Source organism: Vigna angularis, chromosome 7 (assembly GCF_016808095.1).
Source record: "Vigna angularis cultivar LongXiaoDou No.4 chromosome 7, ASM1680809v1, whole genome shotgun sequence".
NCBI lineage: Eukaryota > Viridiplantae > Streptophyta > Magnoliopsida > Fabales > Fabaceae > Vigna > Vigna angularis.
In genome coordinates, this window is record NC_068976.1 from 25,549,798 (window position 1) to 25,571,470 (window position 21,673).

The following is a 21,673-nucleotide window of genomic DNA, read 5'->3' on the forward strand; positions in this document are numbered from 1 at the left end:
CTAATTTGAGTTTCGAATTTTGGGAGAGCATTTGACAAATACTGATCTAGATCTACAGTGTTTAAGACTAAGCATCAAGAGATAGAAGAGTTGAATTAAGTACACACAAAACAACACCAAGTTACTAAACAATCAATTTAAATACTTAAACAATCAATTTAAATACTTAGGTAATTTTTGGATGTTACTATAAGAATAAATATTTAAAAGAAAAGATATTAAAAAAGTATTTAAATTTATATAAATTTTTGGGTAATATTGAAAAGTTAAAGAATAAAAACAGGAATTTAAAACATAAAAGATAAAAAATAAAATATAATCTTGCAGTCCATCTAGTGTAAAAAGTTATATTAATTATTAATTAACTTATTAACTAATATTAATAATTATTAAAATAAAATAAAGTAAAGTAAGAGGTAATCAGTATGAGCGTTAGAGTCATTGCAATTGCAGCGTTGGAACGATGATGAAGAGCATATAAAGGCGCCCACTGTCTTAACTTTTTCTTAGTTCAAAATTTTCACTCACTCTCTCTCTCTTTCTGGTAGAGTGGTTGTTTTGTAGGGTTTATAATTCATATTCATATTTCAAATCAAATCGGGAATGCTACCCTCGCAAAACTACTTTTCCTCGAACTAACATTTCAAATTCAAATTCAAATTCGGCAAGTTTAGCGATCCGTCAATGGCGTTATTGGCGGCGAGTGGAGGTGACACCGTCAAACTCTTCGACGCCTCCGCCGTCAAGCCCGGCGTGTACACGCCCTCCGGCGATCCATGTGCCCTCAGCTTCACCCCTTCTCCCGGTTCCCAAGTCCATTCAGTCAAGTGGAACCACACTAGTGAGTCCATCTCTCACATTTTCGCTTTCTAGGGTTTGAATTTCCCCTTATCGTCGTCGATTGCGCTGAATTTGAGTTTTTCGCAGACTTAGTTGTGGCCAGTGCCGGAGACGATAAGAAGATCTCACTGTGGCGGAAGAATGGGCACACGATGGGGACCATTCCGGTTGCCGGCAGTGATAGTGGAGACAACATTGAGGTCATTTCTGACATATGCTTTACTTATTTGATGTTTTCCTTACGCAACATTTGGTAGAAAAATAGAAATTAGTTGACAGAATATTTGCACTATGTGGCAATGCTCTTGCTCTCCAGGAGACAAAGCTCAAAAGTCAATAACACACCACAGATTCAAATGACAACAACTTATACCTAATTACATAACCTATAATGCATTACTCTCATCAAGGCAGTTTCTGATTCTATAATATAGAACTGAGCAGGTAATACACGATGAGCTATTTTATGGCACGATGTCTGATAATACGTAGCTACTCCTAACTCTATCGTAACTACCAACGGGACAGTGAATATTGGGAGAATCTGCCACCAAAGTTAGCTGTACTAAGGGTACCGGGCTATAAGTCTCACCCTAGAATCCCATACCTCCAATGTGGGACCAAAGTCTCATACCTTTCAATTGGATACTAAAATCTGACCACACTCCACAGCCCAGGGAAAAATGCGGGCTGGATGTGCATCTGTTCACTTGGCCAGTTTCGGGTGGACACTACAATACCAATATCACTACTTGCACTTCTCATTTTCAACTGAGATTGGGTGGAAGGCTAGTTATTAGAAATGCATCTAATATAAAAAATTAGATCTTCTAAAGTGAAACGTATACTGTGAAAGAGTGATTAACAGTTCATGATTGATTTAAATTAAGGCATATAATCCACTTTACATTGATGGTGGAAAGGGCCATGCTTTGAAGACTTAAAATCCAATTATACCTGACTGCTCATGTCAGTTTTTATCAGTTCCCTGTCAACATTGTGCACAAGTTTCAATGCCCTGTTTTGGTTGTTTGCACTTGTTTGAAGTGCCTTAAAATTGTTGCCTTTTCACTTGATGTTTCGTGAAGATGCAGTGTCAATATCACCACAAACTTTTGTGTGAAATTTGTGGGATAAATTTAATGATATTCTTAAGGAAAAAAATTACATTCAAGAATTTCCTTCAACATTTGATCCAATTAACAGAGATTTGAACTTTGATTGTGCATAAGGGGGATGATTATCCTGTCAAAATTGGCTCTTGGATTTTTCAGAAGAAGTGACAAAGGCAGGGAGACCCCTTTGTGTAATGCTTCTAGTTCCTCTCTGATAGTCCTTGTAGGTCATAACTTTGGTAGAAGCAGTCAGACAGTCTGTTACTTTTTTTTTTCTCTGTTACTTCATTCATGGCTTCATGCTGTTTTTTTTATATTCTCAGGAATCTATATTTGCTCTCAGCTTCAGCAACAAGGCATCCAGATATGTATGTTCTGGAGGCACTGGTCAAGTTGTAAGGATATGGGATTTGCAAAGGAAACGCTGTATTAAATGGCTAAAGGGTCATACTAATACTGTCACAGGTGTAATATACAATTGTAAGGATGAACATTTGGCGTCTATCAGCCTTAGTGGAGACTTAATGCTTCATAACCTTGCTTCTGGGCAAAAGGCTGCTGAGCTCAAAGATCCCAATCAACAGGTTTTTCTGCTTTGTTGTACTTGATCCTTCTGCATCATTGTGAGTTGTTTTGTATGTGTGTATGGACTAACCCTCCATCTTCGAAATTGTAAGACCAGATGTTGAGAGTTCTTGATTATTCTAGAGTTAGTCGTCACCTTCTCGTGACTGCTGGTGATGATGGGACAGTACATTTGTGGGATACAACTGGTCGCAGCCCTAAGGTATGCAATATGCTCTCTCTATATGTATAAATAGCTTATGCTGCAACATTCTACCAAAAATGAGCTTGGTTGATAGTTGGAACCACGAATTGGTCTTCTCCAATTAAAATAATAATAAAGAATAACTTGTATTTGCAACATCTTCATAATCATATGTCTCAGTGATCAATTTGGTACTGTTGTAGTTTAACGAATTAGCTCTTTCTGTAGTAAGTTTCTCCTTTCTTGCCTTTTATTTTTCATCATTATTTCAGATAGATAATTTTGAGTTGACAATATATTTTTTCTTTCATTGTGTTTGAAAAAAAGGTTTCATGGACAAAGCAGCATTCTGCTCCAACTGCTGGTATTAGCTTCTCTCCATCCAATGACAAGGTTTCATGTTTTATTGCTTGTTTGACTTTTATAGTATACAGTGAGATTGTTTCATCCCGCTGTAAACTTTTGACCCATTCTTTGGGTTACAATTATTTTGCTTTCTGATTTCCTTCTTCAATTAACAGATCATTGCTAGTGTTGGCCTTGATAAAAAAATGTACATTTATGATTCTGGATCTAGAAGACCATCATCTTACATTTCTTATGAAGCACCTTTCTCTTCATTGGCCTTTAGAGATGACGGTTGGATGCTGGCTGCTGGAACTAGCAATGGCCGTGTGGCATTCTATGATGTTCGTGGCAAACCACAACCTGTTGCTGTTCTTCACGCCTATGGTAGTTCTGAGGTAATTCTTAGCCTCATCGACAGTGTTTTTTTTTGTTTGGACCTGCGTGGTTTAATGTATTTAAGTCTGTTAGTTGGTTACCATTCATATTTGTCTCATCTGACATTAAGATAGATTCATGGAAGTTGAAAATTGCCTGATGTATTTTACATATACCACTGGCTTGAACTCACCCAGACCACTTCAAGCTTTCACAATTACTTAAAATTAGTTTTTTCTCAACCCCAAGAGGGGAAAGTAAATCTATCCAAGAATTAAGCCTTCATAGCAATTCCTTTGATGCTCTGTAATGGGTGAGCAAGCTACCTTATTTATGTCTGTTGATATACATGATCTGTAAAGCTTATGAAGATCTATCTTTCATATTTTGTTGAGCATAAGATTTACAAATTTGTGGTACACAAATGTATTAAGGAAGGGGTATTTGAATTTCATGTTGACTAGTAACACAGATATGTTCTAAGAAAGTTCTTTAGGTCTGTTATGATCTACAACTAATACCTGCTTTCTACATTTTTTTGTTCACACTACTTTATCTTTTTATTTGACCAATGTTCCTAGATTATGTGACCAGTTTTATTCTTTGCTTATGATAAACCATTCTTTCACCTGATATATATATATATATATATATATATATATATATATATATATATATATATATATATATATATATATATATATATATTTAACTGTGTATAACAGAACAGAGACAAAAAAATTATTCTTCTATCTAATTTCAGTTTGAAAATAGCTTGATGGCACGTGATATATTTATTGAGTACTGTGATTAGTGATATTTTGTTTGTATAAACCTATAGTTGCATGTACTATTGAATGGCAGAAGATTTTGTTTGTATTTAATTAAATTTAGATCGTAACATGGTTGTTTTCTCTTCTGTAGATGATTATGTAAAGGCAGAATTAAACTCCTAGAGTTTTCTAAGCAGTGAAAATATTATCCCAAGTCATTTGGTGATAAATAATTATACCATTAACACAATATAAACTGGTGTCACTTTAATATGAAGCATTAAAATTTCCCAATGTTGATCACTGATCTATGTTTGTAAAATTAATGTCTTCTTTTTATCTAATAATTATAGCATGTAACAGGCTGTTACGAGCTTATGCTGGCAAAGGTCTAAACCAGTTGTTGTTGATGAAAGAAATTGCACTGCAGAGACTGCTCTTGTGGGAGATACAGTTGAAGATTCAATACTTATGCCTGATCCTTTACCTTCTACAACTTCATCAAACATTTCTCTATCGACATCCATGCTGAATCCTAGGAACTCTGGTCGGGTGGGTGTCTCCATTGATGCTGCTTCATTTGTGGCATCTGGCAGTAGTTTTCCATCCAACGTACCAAATGTATCAACTGCAGAAGAAACTCCACAACGAAACAATTTATGGCCAGGTGGAAACCTGTCAAGATTGCATGCTCCCCGTGGTAGTTATAACCTAAAGGATGACATGGAGGTGTTCTCTCCACTTGTGGATGTTCAACCATTAACGCCCTCTCTATGGGATGAAAATGGGATGAAGAAGGATAATTTATTTTCTGATAGGAAACCTATGTTGTTTCCTTCATCTAGTCGAAGATTTTCAAATTCTGAGGAAGGAATGAGTGACCATCCTATATCTGATTGGAAATCTGGCTCATCTGTCAAGCAGGTTATTTTCTCACTTGACCCTGATTTTGAATTTAACTGCTCTGTGAAATACCGATATATAAAGCTTCAATTCAAAGTGACATAAATCTGTGTTTCATGATATTGATGCCACTTAGTTAAACATTGTCAATTTGTGACACTTTAATTCCCTGAGATTCAGCGGGAGGACTACTGGATTTGTTTGTTTATAGGAGCTCCATAACTGGAATTACTTGATTAGGAAGGCCATTTATCTTTTATGCATGTTTCTTGTTAATTACTTTGTCAACCAAGTGTGCCCTGATGCCCACAAAATATTTGCACAGATTTTTTTGTTTTCTTTATAGGTTCAACTATTCCAGATCTTAGTTGCACTGCTAATATTCCCTCCCCCTCCTTCCCCGTATTCTCTTCATGGTTAAAGTTGCCTTCCCCCCTGACACCAAAACCACAGCTAAAAGATTAATTTCTTTGAGAAGGAGAATTGTTTAGATGCATTTAGTTCAGTCATTTGATTGAGCTGTGATCTTTGAGGAAGACATGCCACTTAAGATCGTCTGTTTTTTCTAAATTGTTTTATCAAATCATTTCCTAGATTATGTATTGTTTGTTTGGATTGAATTCTGTACTGTGCCTGTTTGGGGAAGTTCTCTGTTTCAGAATAAACCAAAATTGGAAATAATTTACTTTTATTTTACTGGAATTGATTTGAAAATCTGTTGTTTGGAACTAGTTAAAAATGGAATTGATTTGATTTTAAGTACTTCACATTTTTATTTTTCTGCAAAGTAAAATGATGAAGTGAGTAACGGTAAAATTGTTTACTAATTTAGAATAGAATCTAATGCAAATTCAATCATAGTTGAAAGTATCTATAAATATAAAGCAACGACCCATAATATTTTTATAAACAAATAGCTTCCTTTTTTATGAACATTTCAAATATAATATTTGAATACTAAGTTAAATCCCTCTTCTTTTTTGTATTCCATACACATTTATGTTTTATCAGACTAATTTTGACTGATTATACTGCAATCTAATTGTAGGATATTACTCAGTCTTCCTTTCCACTTGCGGGGTCGACTCCTCCTCCTCCTTCAAAGAGTGAAGATTCTTCTATCACTCCTCCTGAAGCCTGGGGTGGTGAGCGGTTAAGTGAGAAGTATGCTTATCAGCGTCAGCCTGTCACTGTACCATCTCGTTTTGGGATGTTGGGTTCTAGTGGTCAGACAGCAGGATCAATGTTATCTGGATTACAGGATACTTCCTCGTCTATGGGTGTTAGTTCCTATGCCAGTTCAAGCCTGAGTTTAGCTAATATACGTACCAAGGATGCCTCTACAAGCCAGGAGACTTCCTTGGGGTTTACTGATCACACTTTCTCAACTTCTTTGCCTTTGCCCGTCAATGCAAAATCCAGCCTTGGACAAGCAAACATCGAGTCCCCAAAAATCCTTGATTCCCCGAGAATGTCAGCTTTCAATAGAAGATTTTCTACTTATGCTGAAAGAATAAGCACTACATCTACCTTCAGCGACGGAGTTTCCCTTTCAGTTGGCTCTCCTAAGATTAAGAAATCAGGAGCCGAAACCAGAGAAGAACTTCTAAATAGCTTGCTGTTGAAGTCTGATACATCTGCTCCAACAGAATCTGGGTCATTTCCACTGACAAGTGTATGTTAATATTTACAAATTAATTAGATTCGATTATTGCTTGCATATATTGATGTATGTGTTTGGAAGAGAGTAGATATTTTTTCTTCTGATTCTTCATCCATTGAATGGTACAGGCGAGTGGGTTTCATTGATATAGATGGTGTTATTTTCAATGCTATAAGGAATGCTAGTTATGCTCTGCTCTAATGCTCTTATTCACTTTCCAAATTTATGACAGGGAGTAATCCCACAACAGAAAGCATCTCAGCCTGACCCACAAGGATCTTCATTTACACTTCAGCTTTTTCAACGGACCCTGGAAGAAACTCTGGATTCCTTCCAGAAATCCATACACGAGGATATGAGAAACCTTCATATTGAAATTTTAAGACAGTTTCATATGCAAGAGGTGTGTATCTGGAATTAGTGATGCTGATTTTCCTTTTTTAATTCCTCCCTAATCAATTGTCTCATGCAACAGACGGAAATGTCAACTGTAATGAACTCTCTTATGGAAAACCAAGCTGAGTTGATGAAAGAAGTGAAGTCCCTTCGTAAGGAAAATCAGCAACTCAGACAAATGCTTTGATGGGTGTGAATATATTTTTGTTGCGGGGTGCCTTTGTCCTGTATTGTGGGGTCTTTTGATTTTCAAAAACTAACAATTGATGTATGCCTGCTGTCCTCATCTTGATTGCATCTTAGTTTTTAGTCAGTGGTGGTTGAAGAAAAATACCATGAGATAATTGCTTTCTACTAGAATAGGGCTTTGAAAATGTACAGGATCATGATTTTTCCAATTACAGAAGCTTTGTTGAATGGTATATTTACGCTTAAAAGCCTCTTCAATCTCGAGAGTAATTATTGTTTTTCTCAATTTTCTTAAAAATTGGGGAAATAAAATAAAGAATGTCAAGTTTTCAAATTACACTAAATTGTGTTACTTGGAATGGTATTGGACGCCCTTTTGCATTGAAGTGATTTTTCCATTTTTGTTGTCATTTTGCTGTCCTGAAAATCCGCCATTTGGTTGATGTTCGTCTTTTCTTAGGGTATAGTATAGCCATAAGTGACATCATTTAGTTTTTTTGGGGAAGTATTCTATTTAATAATAGGAATATTGAGCCGTTTTGTCAAAGGAGTACATAAATTTGAAATATAGGGGGGTTTCTTCCTGTAGCCCTTATTTTTCTTGCACCCCTAATTTTTTCAAAATGTCACTATTAACCTTTGACTTTGATTAGGGTAAAAAGGTTAAGTAGGGTAAAAACCTTTCTTCTTTTATAAGTTTCATGTCCTGCACCTCCAAATTGTGCGCACTCACTCCCTCGCTCATCCCTGTGCTTAAAAGTATTCAAGATTTCAAAATTTGAGCGGTTCTTCCCCTTTTAATAACCACTAACGTTTGAACACCGGTTAACACTTTGTCGACGTTTGAATGTTGATTAACATTTTATAGCTGGTACGGACATTCGAATATCGATTAACATTTTATCAATATTCGAATGTTGATTAATTTTTTATTTAATTTGTGAGGTGATAGAAATAACTTAAGTTTATCTTATAACACACATAAGCATACAAAGCAAGTTCAAAAGAAAGACAAGAACCTCTGACAGAAGACATGCATTGAACAACCATGTTAGAAGTGGAAGCTCGAACGCCAACATGGTGGTAGGAGAAATGGGTGCGGAGGCCATAGAAGTTTGAAGAGGTGGCGAGAAAAAGAGGTGAGGAAAATTTAGCTTTTCTTTTTGGGCAGTGAGTGACTACAGAGAAAGAGAGATAAGTGAGAGCCACCATGAGTGGAAACTAACTGGAAAAGAAGGAATAGAACAATGCAAGAAAGAGAGCGAACTCAAGAACGAGATTAAGGACAAAATTGAAAGAAGATCTGCATTATTAAATAAAAAATTAAAAAAATTTAATCGACATTCGAACGTCGGCGAAGTGTTAACCGATGTTCGAACGTCGACGAAGTGTTAACCGACATTGGAACGCTGACGAAGTATTAACCGACGTTCTAAACAAAGTGTTAACAGACGTTTGAACGTCGACGAAGTATTAACCGACGTTCGAACGTCGACAAAGTGTTAATCGGTGTTCAAACGTTCGTTATTAAAAGAGTAATATAAAAATTTTGGAGGTGCAAGATGGAAAGGTGGAGGTGGAGGGAGAATTGCTCTTAAAATTTAGTTTAACAGTGTCCTAGATTTTGAAACTACATATGGAAATGAGAGCTCAAAATGCAACATATTATTTCCTAATATCTTCTTTAGAGGTAAACATACTCAACCTTGATACAAATAAAATCAATATTATAGAACATCTAACAAAAACAATGTGTTTTTTAAACGCATTATCTTACTTGTTCATGACTTCACACCATCTTGACAAAGGCCATAAATTACAAATATGTTGAGAGTAATTAACACAATAAAAATATTGCATAAGAATGTGTTTAAAAGATGTTACTTATCATATCATATTCTTACACATGTATTCCAATATGAAGGTAAACACACATTGGGTCTCTATGTTATAAAAAGTGTATGAATAATGTCCACAAATAAAGAACAAGTTCAACAAATCATCAAATAAAAAGCTGAATAAGAGAGAGAAATAACTGGACAGCAAAAGAGAGAAGAGAAAAAGTACGGTCACATCAGCATGGACTTAACGCCGTTGTCAACTTAACGGACATGACCTTATTCATATATTTTTTATAATATAGGAACCCAATGTCTTCATTTTTAAAACTGGATATTAAACACAAATTCACCTCTTAACATATTTAACATGTGTCTTCATTTTTAAAACCGGATATTAAACACAAATTCATCTCTTAACATGTTTAACATGTGAACGAAGTAAACATTTAAGTCTAAATATAACTATAGTAAATCCTTCAACTTTCGTTATAGTTAATTTATAATACATTGATACATTATTTTTTTTTTCAAAATTTCTGGAACAACTTTTAATTCACATTTAATATACGGCTAGGAAATATAAAAGTTTAGAATGCGAAAATAACGAATATATATAAAAATCAAGGATATTATCATGTAAAAGAATTTACAATTAGATAATCATATAAATATAATATATTTAAATTAATTTTATAATTTTTAAGAACAGATTCAATATTAAAAATTCAAAGAATTAAGTTGATTTAATCTTTATTCGTTTCAGAGTTAAAAAACAAATCTTACGTTTTCTAATAAAAAAAGATACAAAATTATAAATAAATCCAATAGTTTTAGTGTTGGGAGGAACAAAATCGTGTTGCAAGAAAACCAAAAATATTAATCTCAATGCAACTTTCAACTGCAACTGCGATGATACACTCTGCCACAGGGTACTAGCAAAAGTGTACGTAGCTGAGGATGAACCTATTCTTCTTCTGTAGCGTAGCGCATGTACTTCTCTTTTCAATTGGCCAAAACAAAATAAATAAATGGAATTAATCTGAAGACGTTTACCACAAACGACAAATTCTTCAATCTTTTTTCGGTCCTTCAAATCTCAACCTCACCTTCCACTTTTCACCCTCCTCCTATCTCCCTTCCATTCAGACAAACACTTTCTGTTTCATTCACAACTCAAAACCTCAATCGCCATGTCTGACCAAGGTATTATCCATTCATTTTTTTTCTTCTGGGGTGCTTAAACCCATGTTAAAGTTTTGATTTTGATGGTGATTATTTATTTTCTGTTGCGGGGTCTTCTCTTGTTTGCAGAAGTCGGCAAAGGGTCTCCAAAATCTTCTTCTTTGAGTCCCTATGAAGAAGCTATGGAGGCCTTGTCGTCTTTGATCACTAGACGCACTCGGGCTGATGCTAGCAATGTGGGGGATCAGTTTGACCTGTTGTTTGATTACCTGAAGGTAAAATGTTTGTGAATTGGGTCATTTTTCATGAGATATTGATAATGGTGTGCATTGTCTAATCCTGTAGATGCTAGATTTGGAGGAGCCAATTGCGAATATGAAGGTTATCCATGTGGCTGGGACCAAAGGGAAGGTACTCTCACTTCACTTTGGTGGTTGCTTGGAAATGAGCCCATAAGTTGAATTTGTTTAGTGATTGCTATGTGGCTGGTCACTGGTGTTTTGTGGCTCGTTATAGTTAGAGATAACTGATAAGTGTGGCTTTGGATTTCTTATTCTATGTTTTTCTTCACGGTTAGTAACTCTATTTATTTTGATGATGGAAATTGTTTTTATTATACTGGGGTTTTATAGGGATCTACATGCACCTTCACAGAATCTATATTACGTAACTGTGGTTTTCGCACCGGACTCTTTACATCTCCTCATCTCATTGATATCCGAGAAAGATTTCGTTTGGATGGGTGAGTGATTCATATTCATATGTTGATCTTTTGGTGTTTTTCGTTAACATCTACTTGTGTCTTTTTTCATTTTGTGTTAATTTGGTATTTTGATTGGGGATTTGAATTGTTTGTCATTATGAGTCTATCATCTGTTTTTTATAGGGTGAATACAAATTTAGCGAGTGAATTCTAGTTATTTTCTGAATTGATTTGTTTTCCTACGAAATTATTCTTTAGTATTGGTACTTTTGTTAATTTCCATTACACATGCAGATCTAGGATAGGAGAATATATTGTATTATGCCTTTACTTGCAACATAATTGCAGTTCTTTAATTCTGCAGAAAGGAAATCTGTGAAGAGAAATTTTTAGCATATTTCTGGTGGTGTTATGACAGACTGAAGGTATGCTTATGTGCATAAATATTTCATTGACATTTATACTGTCAGCCTTTTGATGATGGGGTGGAAAAGCAGGTCATCCTTTTCTTAATTTATTTTGAACCTGAGCCAAATTGCCTTGCTACTATATTTTTATTGGATTACACTATTACTAGTAATTTATTCCAACTTAGCTCTACATTTCTTTAAGAGTCCACCAATTACTCTTAGAGCAACCAAAAGAATATTTTCTGTTAACTTAGTCTGAAGTTTTGAAGCTATTTCATTGCTCCCTTTGAAGTTATTGCATTGTTTCAGAAGAAAATAGTAAAGGAAGAGCAACTAACTGGTCCTTCTGGCACCCTTGATAAGATTGTGTGAACTGGTACAACATACGGAAGAAAGGGGTCTTAAGTGTAATGTAACTTGAGAAAAAGGAACAACAGGTTGTATGTTTTAAACTCATGGTGGTTAGTGTCAATTTGAAAATCATATGTGACAAAATAAAAATGGGAAAAATAAGAAGAAAAGCAACACAGTTTTACTTAATAATATGGTGAGTCTATTAGCATCACCTTCTGTTCTGCAAACCAATGCATATTTGTACCATGACAATAACAATTGTGGTGTAGTATAGCAGTAATACCGTAGTTAAGTTTATATCATCAAAATGTTCATGTTCCGGTCACTTTTACAATTTAATTTGATGTGCTTGCTCATAGTAATAATGTAATTGGTTCATGTTTTGGTGGTGTGCAGGAAAAAACTGATGAAAACATTCCAATGCCCACTTATTTCCGTTTTCTTGCCTTACTTGGCTTCAAGATATTTGCAGCAGAGCAGGTTTGTTTTCCATGCTTTAAATTTCTAAGAAAAATCTTTCAGTGTATATTCTATTTTTTCTTTATGTTATCTTAAATGAATAAGAGCTTCTTTCTTTCTGAACTTTTATGTAGGTTGATGTTGCTATATTGGAGGTTGGATTAGGTGGCAAGTATGATGCCACAAATGTGGTATGTTTAAAATTTCATTGGAAACATGTTTGTCTAACATTACAAGACTACAAGAGTAATGAGCATTGAAACCTTGGATATGTATGTTTTCTATGAAGCTGTATCTAGGAACAAGTTCATGCAGATGTGTTGATATTTCAGGTTCGGGCCCCTATTGTGTGTGGAATAACTTCTCTAGGGTATGACCACATGGAGATTCTTGGTTAGTTTTCTATTTTTGAATTCTAGGTAATCACTAGTTTAATTCATGGCTATTGTGTTTGAAAATATATGTTTAGAAATTTGTATATTATACAAATGTTTCAGAATATCGTTGAACATAATGTTGCTATGCCACTGCTTTGTTCAGTGAGTTTAATTTGATCATTTTATAATTAGGGAATACTCTGGGAGAAATTGCTGGTGAGAAGGCGGGTATCTTCAAGGTGTTTCTTAGAATATAAATCTTCTTTTGAAGGATAAAAATTATTTTTGCTGCTTCTTTGCAGTGTTCACTTTTTTGCTGAGAAATTCATTTCTTTATTTGTTTGTTTGGTTTCAGAATGGGATTCCAGCTTTCACAGTGCCTCAACCTGACGAAGCAATGCATGTACTTGAAGAGAAGGCTTCTCAACTAAATGTATGTTCTTTCATGAAGTTGTTTTGCTTTATAAAATAAGTTTGAATGACTCTACATAAAACGGTAGTGTAACTTGTTGGAGATCTTACACAAACAAAATATATCAACAAGTTACAGTATATAAGTGGGTACAAACCTTATCTTATGATTTAATTTTAGAAGGCTACGTTAGGCTTAAAATTCACTCTCTAAGATAATTAAATGAATATATATCAGCATGTCAATATTAAGTAAAATGGTACAATTTTACAGTGCGTTTAGGATTAAAAGTTCAAATTTACTACACATGTGATGACTGAGTAAAACTTAACATACTTTGTTTGGATCTTATTTATTTTGTCAGAGGGTGTTATATAACTAAGACTTAATTATGAGAATTGTCTTTCTTGGAAAGAGAAAAAAATGCCCTCGATGTGATTCAGCGTGTCTTGTCATTCTCATAGTGCATTTTATCAACTTGTGTCTTCATGTATGGTGTACTTTTTTTCATCTTTCAATGGTCTTTTGAAAGTCAGGGCAGACATAACATTAAATCCAAGTAGCTTTTGTAGCTGCATTCATTGAAAATGTTAAGTCTTTGGTCCTTGCTTTCAATCAGCTTAGTAAATCTTGCCAATGTCAGGTATCTCTTCAAGTGGTTACTCCATTAGATGCCCAATTGCTAAATGGTTTAAGACTTGGGCTTGAAGGTGAGCACCAATATGTAAATGCTGCTCTTGCCATTTCACTGTGCTTTACATGGCTGAAAAGGACTGAGCATATTGGAGATATCTATTTGGAACAAACTGTAAGTTTTAAAAAGTATATTTTTTTTTATCTTTTTCTTTTATACCTTATTGCTGAAGTGATTCTATACCTGCATGAAGGACAAGTTGCCAGAGCAGTTCATAAAAGGTTTAATCAGTGCAAGTTTGCAAGGAAGGGCACAGATTGTTCCTGACCAACACCTGAAGGGTGAAAGATCAAATAGACTTGTTTTCTTTTTAGATGGGGCTCACAGTCCTGAAAGCATGGAAGTGTGTGCAAGGTGGTTTTCTCTGGCCATTAAAGAGTACAGCCCAGACCAAACCTTGTTTCATCAGCAACTGGATAATTCTAAATTCTCACATGAAGTAGTGAAGACGCACAATGGAGAAAGAGTATCCCAGGGAAAATCCACTCCGGTAGAGTATAGATTTAAAAACTAGATTTGTTTTAATTTAAGCACATACAAACTGAAGTTGGATATGTCACTGTAAAATGAAGTTATGCAATGTCTGTTCTGTTGAGCAGGTTCCATCCATAGATATTTTAACCAAGAATAGCTATTGTTGAGTAATATCTAATGCACTTAGTTAGAAAATCACCATTTAGAGAGCCTGTCATGTGTTTATCTTTACTTCCGGAAGGCATGTGGATTACTCTTATAGCAACCTTAGAAATACAGATTATAAACTTCTTCAGACCTGATGTTTTTTAAGTCTATAACTTGACATAGGCAATGATCTTCTTAGTAAGCTTATCCTATTCTATTATTTAGATATCAGTTTAGAGCATTAAAATCACCCATGGAATGTTACCATGTTACATATCTGAACAATTTACTCATGCAAAAAGAATTCTGGTTGTAGCTTTGTTATCCTTGTTTGTTGAGAATTTAGTTTGCACACTGTTCTTGGCTGACATTTGACTAACACATCTGGGAGGTGAGAGATGTTGACCACTAAACTAGGTTGCATTATCAGAAGAAATTAGATGCAGATAACGTGTGTCAACTGTCATGATTTGACGTCAAACACCCTGTTTTTATGTTTTTGTTTAAAATCAACTGATTCATTTGTCCTTTTCTCGAATGAACCTGATGTATTTCATACCAGGATGATGATCAGATGCCATCGGATGTCTTTTAAGTTTCTTGTTTTCACTTTAATTAGAAACTCATGATACACGAGTGAAAATGCCACTATTTCTTTTTTAATTGGAATTGAAGTCATTGAATTACTTGCAGATATTGCTGTTCAATTGTTTGACTGTCAGGGATCCGCAGTTGCTTCTTCCTCACTTAATGAAAACGTGTGCTGATAACGGTAAATAGTTTTCTTGATTATGCTAGAACATACTCACCAAATAATGAAAATTGTTAAAAGATATTTAATTAAAGCTTAACATTTGGGATTTTAGCAGCTTCTTTCTTTGTTAGTCCTGTAATTAATTATGTTTAGTATAAGGAAAAAGTAATGTAAACATTTTCCCAATGATTTTTTATCTCTGAATAAAGTTATTTGGTCCATGGAAATTAAGAAAGAACTGAATTGAAATTGTAGGTGTCTACTTCAAGAAGGCTCTTTTTGTACCAAGTTTGTCTGTGTTTAATAAAGTTGGACCCCAGGCTTTTACTCTCACTGATCCCAAAGTTGATCTGTCATGGCAGTTCAATCTTCAAAGAGTGTGGGAAAATCTCATGCAAAGCAGCAAAGGTAGTGATGATTCAGGATTGCTTTGTAGGTTATGGAATATACTTAGCCTTTTTGTTGATTCAGGAATTCGTATGTGGAACTAGAATAATCTCTATTTTTCCACATCCCTTTTCTTTTTTTCCTTCACGACTTGTTCCTATTAAGTTTGAGGCCTTAGAATATTTTATGGCTTGAACAATCTGTTTGAGATTACTTGGCTTAGCAGGTAAAAACACCGACATTGTTTCTGAAGAACTAAAAGATGACATGGAAACGAGTGCCAGTAACTGTGAACACAGCGCAGTGTTTCCGTCACTGCCATTGGCAATCAAATGGCTTAGGGACAGAGTGCAACAGAATCAGTCACTTCGTTTACAGGTGTCATAGATTACACTCTAGTATCACAGTTGGGAAATTTAATCAATGTTGAATCAAATTTCTTGGAAATCATCAATTTGGTGAATCCCACTTCTAATTCATGAGAACCATCAAATTAGAGATTTTCAATGAATTTCAGTCAATAATATCTGCAAAATATACATCTTTTTTCATCTGTACAGAATTCTGACTGCAAATTTATCTGGTTGATGAATCAGGTCCTTGTAACTGGCTCTTTACATCTTGTTGGGGATGTGTTGAACTTAGTCAAGAAGTGATTTTCGTTGGGAGAATTTGAAGATTCCTTCAAGATTGGGTTTCCATTCTAAAGCTGGGTGAGTTTTCTCTGGCATTGACACAGTTCATTGTTGAGCTGGTTGTGCACTTCGGTTCTGAAAATTCAATAGTGTGTGCTTGTCATCAACCCAACGCCATTGGACATTCACTTGATACATCTACTGCGTTGGTTAATTTTCTCGTATTGATCTTTGCTTCCAAAGAAATGTACACTCTTACCGTATGAAGAGCTAATTTATTTTGGAATACCGAAGAAAGTCACAATTTAACTTACAGTAGGAAGGCGTTTTAATGTGATTATTTCAATTGTAAATTAAGAAATACAAAATCATAATTAACGTAACAATATATAATATTTGTGAAATTCGACAACAAATATTATAATGTCGAAACCACGTGTTCAATTTATATCTATTGCACCATAACGTATCTTACGGTATGGCTGCGTCTGAGCCACAGCTGATATATGATAGTATTTAACGCATCGAACGGCAGAGGATGCTGGTTCCACTAGAAGTGCGTGTCGCGCCCACACCCAATTTTCTCATCCGCTCGTGACGTCCCCTCCACGTGTCACCCAACACACGCGTCACTCCTCCCACACTACTCACAAACATTGCATCTCTCTCCACCTCAGCACATCCATAAACGGCATGTCGTTTAACAGTCCCTCCGAAACCACCACCAGCACGAACCCTACGCACAGTGCTTCCCCTATCCACGACACGTCGTTCGTGTGCTTCAGAAAAGTCAAACCTGCGTTTATCGTACGTCCAGAATTCCTTGTTGACCATATGTTCATTTTATTTTATTTAATTAAATATTTTGTAATATTAACAATGAATAATACTTCAGCATCAACTTGTCTGGGTGGTGTAGTTGGTTATCACGCTAGTCTCACACACTAGAGGTCCCCGGTTCGAACCCGGGCTCAGACATTTTTTAAAAATAACTTTTAAAATAATATTCGAAAAACAATTTACTAAAGAAAAGAACAAAAAATAATAATTTTACAGATTCACCCTGGATAGGCATTTTTTTTTAAAAGTCTTCATAATTTCATACATAAAACCACATGCCGGCACGGTGCGCTTCGTTAAAAAGCTGACCAAAAGTAGCGGAGCCCATAGATCGGGCCCATTCTTGAAGCCCAATTACGCGAGCCTCGTTGGAAAAAGGAGGAGAAAGTAAAAATACCAATTATTATTATTAATTATTAAATTTAAAAAAGGTGCTAGGTACGTGCTTGGCTGACCCGGCGAATTGAAGTTGAGGGTGGGGTCCAATCCCGTGTATGAAAGAGCACGCTATTTTGTTTAGAGTCCTCCCTCTGCAACACGTTCCTTCCAAACGACGATAGAAAAAACAACTTTCGTTCTGCTATCTAGGGCTCTATTCCGATTCCGAGTCCGAACCCCCTCAATGCTTATCTGAACTAATTAGGTCGTCTTCACTTACGCTTTTTCTCTGCATTGTATCGATTTCCATGGAGGAGTCTTCCTACACCGGTCTTCCCACTAGCCACTTGCTTGGTTCAGTTCCTGTAAGCGAGAGCATCTTTCGTTTTTCTTTTCTAATTTGCGCTCTTTGCTTGTCATATCGCTTCACTTCACTCTCTGCATGCTCGATCGTCTTCAACTGTTTTCATATTTTTTTAGGAATTAAGTTAATTGTGTGGAAATTTAGCGGAAGGAGTGGGATGAAGTGAAATTATGGAATGACAAGTGTAATCGGTTGATTCCACGATTATAAAATAGCTAGAGCTGTATTGTAAGGTTATTTCTAAATTAAGTAAGAGAACCGCGGCGCCTCCGTTAAATGTGTTTGTGATTTTAAGATATTGACATTAATTGATTTTGTTAACTCAGTTTTGATTTTTATGGTTCATGTTGAAGCGATGGAAAAGTTACTTTGTTGAGGAGCATGCGTGATCTTTGTTACTTTATAATCATTCTGTTATTCCTGTGTGATTCTTTGTGATAGTAAAGTAACAGGTTCTGTTAATCTGTTTGGTACTCAGGCTGTCATTACTGAAGAAAATAATAGCACGAAACATGTGGGTATGGATTTATGCATCGAGCTTCCGTTTCTTGTATTTCCTACTTTTAAAGTTTAAGTGCTTCTAGATAGTTGCTTATGAACACATATATATGATGCATGTAGCCACTGATGAGAGTATGCAAATATTCCCTCCAAACAATGGAGTAGACCGAGGAACTGGATATCAAACGGTTGGCGGCCGTACTGGTATGTTCTCTAATTTTTGTGACTTGGAGAGTTCAGAGATTTGTTTCTTTATCTGATTTTTCTCTCTTCCTTTTCTCTCCTTTTAAATGATTTAACAATATATTGGTAGTCTATGGCTGTTTCCTGGTGAATTTAGTACATGACAGTGAGACACTAATCGGTATACTGTATTGTCAATTCTTGACTAATGAAGGGGATCAGGAGTTTTTTTTTTTTTTTTTTTTAGCTGTAGGCATCTTACAACTGAACAATTTAACTGGAACTTTCAAGCAGTCCCTCCATGTTGCCTAGTCTCATGATATTGTCTACTGATTTGTGTTATATCTTCTAAATTAGTTGTCATTAGTGAATTTCACCTACTCCTAACAATTGAAATTGTAGGAAACACCAAATATAATCCCATATCTTTAATCTACTATCGTTTGGGGGAGAGTTAGCATATTCTTCAATTTCTTTAATGTGTTACTGTTTTAATGTTATGCATTCTTAAAAGTTGTTTTCAATACTCCCAAGTATTGTTGTTTAATCTATGTTCCTTTTACCTTTGTTCTTTCCAGGCTATGAAGCCAACGTGAACTGCTTAAATATGTCCAATAATTAAGTTCAAAATAAATAGTTATTTTATTTTATTTTATTTCCATTCTTGACCAAATTATCTATTTACTTTAGCTATATTTTGACCCCTTTTGCCTTGTGCTACTTGATGAGAAAGCTATTATGCATTGCTGTCACTTAGATAATAAAATTTAATTTTCTCTTTATGCCTGCATAACAGGGTTCAAATGGTAATAAAAACAATCCCTAATTAGACTTACAAAGAATTTATAGTAGAATAAAGTAAAACAAAGTTTAAAAGTTACGCAATTTCATTAAATTGCCACCCAATTATGATCATTAAAGACAGTCAACACTAATAATTGCATATCTTAAGTGTCAGTTCCAAATATTATGCCAATTTTTTTCTGGATTTTATATTATGTACAAATTTGAGTTTAACCATTGACCAAGGTTTACACCCATATTGATTCTATAATCAGATTTGCGAATAGTGCTCATTTGTATTTTCATTTTCCATGGTCACTTGCTGATATAGAAATGGTGTTCATTATTCTCTTGTTTCTTCATCTCAGAAGCTTTTGAACAACAGCCAGCAAGCAACTGGAGGGGAGTCTTTAGCATCTCATCGTATTCACAGTATTTTGATGTAGACACGGATGTTGTCGTAATCAGATTAATAAGTTCTCTGAATCCAGTTGCGGGAGACTTCTTCAGCAAGATAGATGCTAACCCTGATTTGTGCGTTATTATTTTACCTTTTATACTTTCAATTATCAAAATAGAGAAACTCGTTTTGATTACATAGTGAATATATGGGAGTTGAGGGAAATTTTAATTTAATTAAACTGTTACCATAACATTTTTTTTCTTCACACCCCTCCATTTTTTTTTTCTATATCTATTTTAGTTAAAGGGGACATTTGCTAGTCATGACTAGATTTTCAGCACCCTTCCCTAAAAATCGTAAATGGTGCATTTAATGGATATCGGATACTAAGGTTGCGATTCTTTTGTGATAGATATGGGCTTATATGGATCTCAACAACACTGGTGTTTGTGCTTGCCGCACTTGGAAATCTGGCTACGTTCCTTATGCAAAAACATGCTGATAACAGTACGTCGTGGAGCTTTGATGTCAGCTATATGAACGTGGCTGCATGCTCAATCTACGGTTATGCAATTGTGGTCCCATTGGCATACTACTTCTTCCTTCAGTATATGGGTTCAAATGCCAGCCTTATAAGATTTTGGTGCATGTGGGGGTATTCTCTCACCATTTTCATCATATCTTCGGTAAGTTTCTGCTTTCTCCAACGTGGTAAATTTCATTCTGAAGGTTTTTATATTACAAATAATATTGCACAATTATTTATACCACACATGTTCAGCTTGGGGGAATGTGGCCCTGAAGGCGAAATTTGAAATGGACAGTGCCTCAACAAGTGAGGCGCTCTTCCTTTAAAGCTCGAAGGGCCTTTGGGCTCAGACTCCAATCCCTCCTCACCATGTAAATAGCACGTTGACCAAAAATAAAACCATGCAAAAAATACCATTAAATCTCAGGTGGTGAGGACGTTGTAGTGAATGGATTGTGTCGTAGAATGAATTTTTTTTTCCGATTCTGTACTGCGTTCTTATAATATATCCCAATGTCCAGATTGGATGCGTGACTTCTTTTCACGTATTTGTATTTAAGTTGTCACTGAATTTTATAATTTGTGATAGGAAATTACATCACTAGTTCACTAATCATACTTTAACTTTGTGGAGACTTTCGCATTTCGATCTAATTCATATTTCTTTGGACACTTTCAGTTCCTGTTGTTAATTCCTGTTGAGTTTCTTCGGTGGGTTATAATACTCCTTACGGGTGTTGCCTCAGCAAGCTTTGTTGCTTTAAACCTGAGGTCTTACATAGAAGGCAATGAGCTTTCGGTGGCGATTATTGCTGCATTTTTCTTGCAAATAGCTTTGGCAATCTTCATCAAGGTTTGGTTCTTTCCGTAGCTAAAATGCTCTGCAGCAGTGAAGAATAAGCCCCGAACACTGTCATTATGAACTCACTGCATTGGCTAACTTTGTTCAAGACGAGAGTGGAATTGTCTGAAGCAGAATTGGTTTGCGTATTTTCGATTTACTAGAATGGAATGGTAAAGAATTGCAGAGGAATTAGTGCGAATTTCAGTATCAGCCCGATCAGAGTTTCTGTATCATTTTGGCTTAATGTGGAAGACTCAATACCCGGGAAGGGGATAATGAATGATCATGATTTGTAGTATCTGTGTATCTTTGAGCTTTTTGCATGTTTCTGTAAATATACAGAATCAAGTAAATCTTTTTTTAATTGATTTTTTAAGTGACTGTTTTACGTGGAGCCTAGGCAATTTCTTGTACGGTGAATCAAAATTTTGTCATGCCATCATCCTTTGGAAAGTGACATTGTATCTCGGATCACCCTTGCTTCTTATTTTTAGTTCAATAACAACTTGGTAGAGTGCAACAAGGCGTCCTATCGCCTGAGCTTAAGCATGATATGCATGCTGAGTTTTTAGTATCATCTAATTATAATTAAAATATAATTAGAGGAGTTTAGCAGCTAATTGTAGTTTTGTTGTCAAAAAAATAGTT

The 21,673-nt window shown here is 35.3% G+C and overlaps 3 protein-coding genes and 1 non-coding gene across 9 annotated transcripts; all 4 read left to right on the forward strand.

Moving 5' to 3' along the window:
- Positions 1-449: 449 nt before the first annotated feature.
- On the forward strand, positions 450-7,619 carry LOC108338492 (protein NEDD1). Of its 3 annotated transcripts, XM_017575401.2 has the most exons (10): positions 450-841; positions 928-1,040; positions 2,279-2,539; positions 2,638-2,742; positions 3,052-3,117; positions 3,246-3,467; positions 4,584-5,144; positions 6,172-6,798; positions 7,019-7,189; positions 7,262-7,619. In XM_017575401.2, the coding sequence occupies exons 1-10, from the start codon at positions 685-687 to the stop codon at positions 7,367-7,369; spliced, it is 2,391 nt and encodes a 796-aa protein (XP_017430890.1). In that variant the 5' UTR covers positions 450-684; the 3' UTR covers positions 7,370-7,619. The 3 variants fall into 3 exon arrangements, with proteins under 3 accessions (XP_017430890.1, XP_052735823.1, XP_052735824.1); XM_052879863.1 differs by lacking the exons at positions 450-841; positions 928-1,040 and adding an exon at positions 1,047-2,178; XM_052879864.1 differs by lacking the exons at positions 450-841; positions 928-1,040 and adding an exon at positions 1,049-2,146.
- Positions 7,620-10,116: 2,497 nt separating this feature from the next.
- Positions 10,117-16,513, forward strand: LOC108338658 (folylpolyglutamate synthase). Of its 4 annotated transcripts, none has more exons than XM_017575678.2 (16): positions 10,122-10,415; positions 10,524-10,669; positions 10,740-10,805; positions 11,027-11,136; positions 11,462-11,522; positions 12,258-12,341; positions 12,455-12,511; positions 12,653-12,713; positions 12,890-12,936; positions 13,053-13,130; positions 13,753-13,917; positions 13,997-14,293; positions 15,118-15,196; positions 15,434-15,586; positions 15,789-15,943; positions 16,162-16,513. In XM_017575678.2, the coding sequence occupies exons 1-16, from the start codon at positions 10,403-10,405 to the stop codon at positions 16,219-16,221; spliced, it is 1,632 nt and encodes a 543-aa protein (XP_017431167.1). In that variant the 5' UTR covers positions 10,122-10,402; the 3' UTR covers positions 16,222-16,513. The 4 variants fall into 4 exon arrangements, with proteins under 4 accessions (XP_052735826.1, XP_052735827.1, XP_017431167.1 ...); XM_017575679.2 differs by having other exon boundaries at positions 10,125-10,415; positions 15,792-15,943; XM_052879866.1 differs by lacking the exon at positions 16,162-16,513 and having other exon boundaries at positions 10,117-10,415; positions 15,541-15,586; positions 15,789-15,927.
- Positions 16,514-17,104: 591 nt separating this feature from the next.
- On the forward strand, positions 17,105-17,178 carry TRNAV-CAC (transfer RNA valine (anticodon CAC)). Its single transcript has one exon. It is a non-coding gene; the product is annotated as a tRNA-Val (tRNA).
- A 316-nt stretch (positions 17,179-17,494) lies between these two features.
- On the forward strand, positions 17,495-21,496 carry LOC108336265 (uncharacterized). The gene is made up of 6 exons (XM_017572652.2): positions 17,495-17,783; positions 18,261-18,300; positions 18,404-18,487; positions 19,618-19,783; positions 20,065-20,338; positions 20,861-21,496. Exons 1-6 carry the CDS (start codon positions 17,727-17,729, stop codon positions 21,050-21,052), a joined length of 813 nt encoding a protein of 270 aa, XP_017428141.1. The 5' UTR covers positions 17,495-17,726; the 3' UTR covers positions 21,053-21,496.
- The last annotated feature ends 177 nt before the right edge of the window (positions 21,497-21,673 follow it).

What these genes read in the sequence shown, in the direction of transcription:
- LOC108338492 (XM_017575401.2), top strand. Translation starts at nt 685, where the DNA reads ATGGCGTTATTGGCGGCGAGTGGAGGTGACACCGTCAAACTCTTCGAC. An exon ending in AGTCAAGTGGAACCACACTA is followed by an intron (nt 842 to 927) that starts GTGAGTCCATCT and finishes AGTTTTTCGCAG; the next exon opens with ACTTAGTTGTGGCCAGTGCC. An exon ending in GGTCATTTCCACTGACAAGT is followed by an intron (nt 6,799 to 7,018) that starts GTATGTTAATAT and finishes AATTTATGACAG; the next exon opens with GGAGTAATCCCACAACAGAA.
- LOC108338658 (XM_017575678.2), top strand. An exon ending in GAAAGATTTCGTTTGGATGG is followed by an intron (nt 11,137 to 11,461) that starts GTGAGTGATTCA and finishes TTAATTCTGCAG; the next exon opens with AAAGGAAATCTGTGAAGAGA. An exon ending in AGATATTTGCAGCAGAGCAG is followed by an intron (nt 12,342 to 12,454) that starts GTTTGTTTTCCA and finishes ACTTTTATGTAG; the next exon opens with GTTGATGTTGCTATATTGGA.
- LOC108336265 (XM_017572652.2), top strand. Translation starts at nt 17,727, where the DNA reads ATGGAGGAGTCTTCCTACACCGGTCTTCCCACTAGCCACTTGCTTGGT. An exon ending in ACTTGCTTGGTTCAGTTCCT is followed by an intron (nt 17,784 to 18,260) that starts GTAAGCGAGAGC and finishes TTTGGTACTCAG; the next exon opens with GCTGTCATTACTGAAGAAAA. An exon ending in AACGGTTGGCGGCCGTACTG is followed by an intron (nt 18,488 to 19,617) that starts GTATGTTCTCTA and finishes TCTTCATCTCAG; the next exon opens with AAGCTTTTGAACAACAGCCA.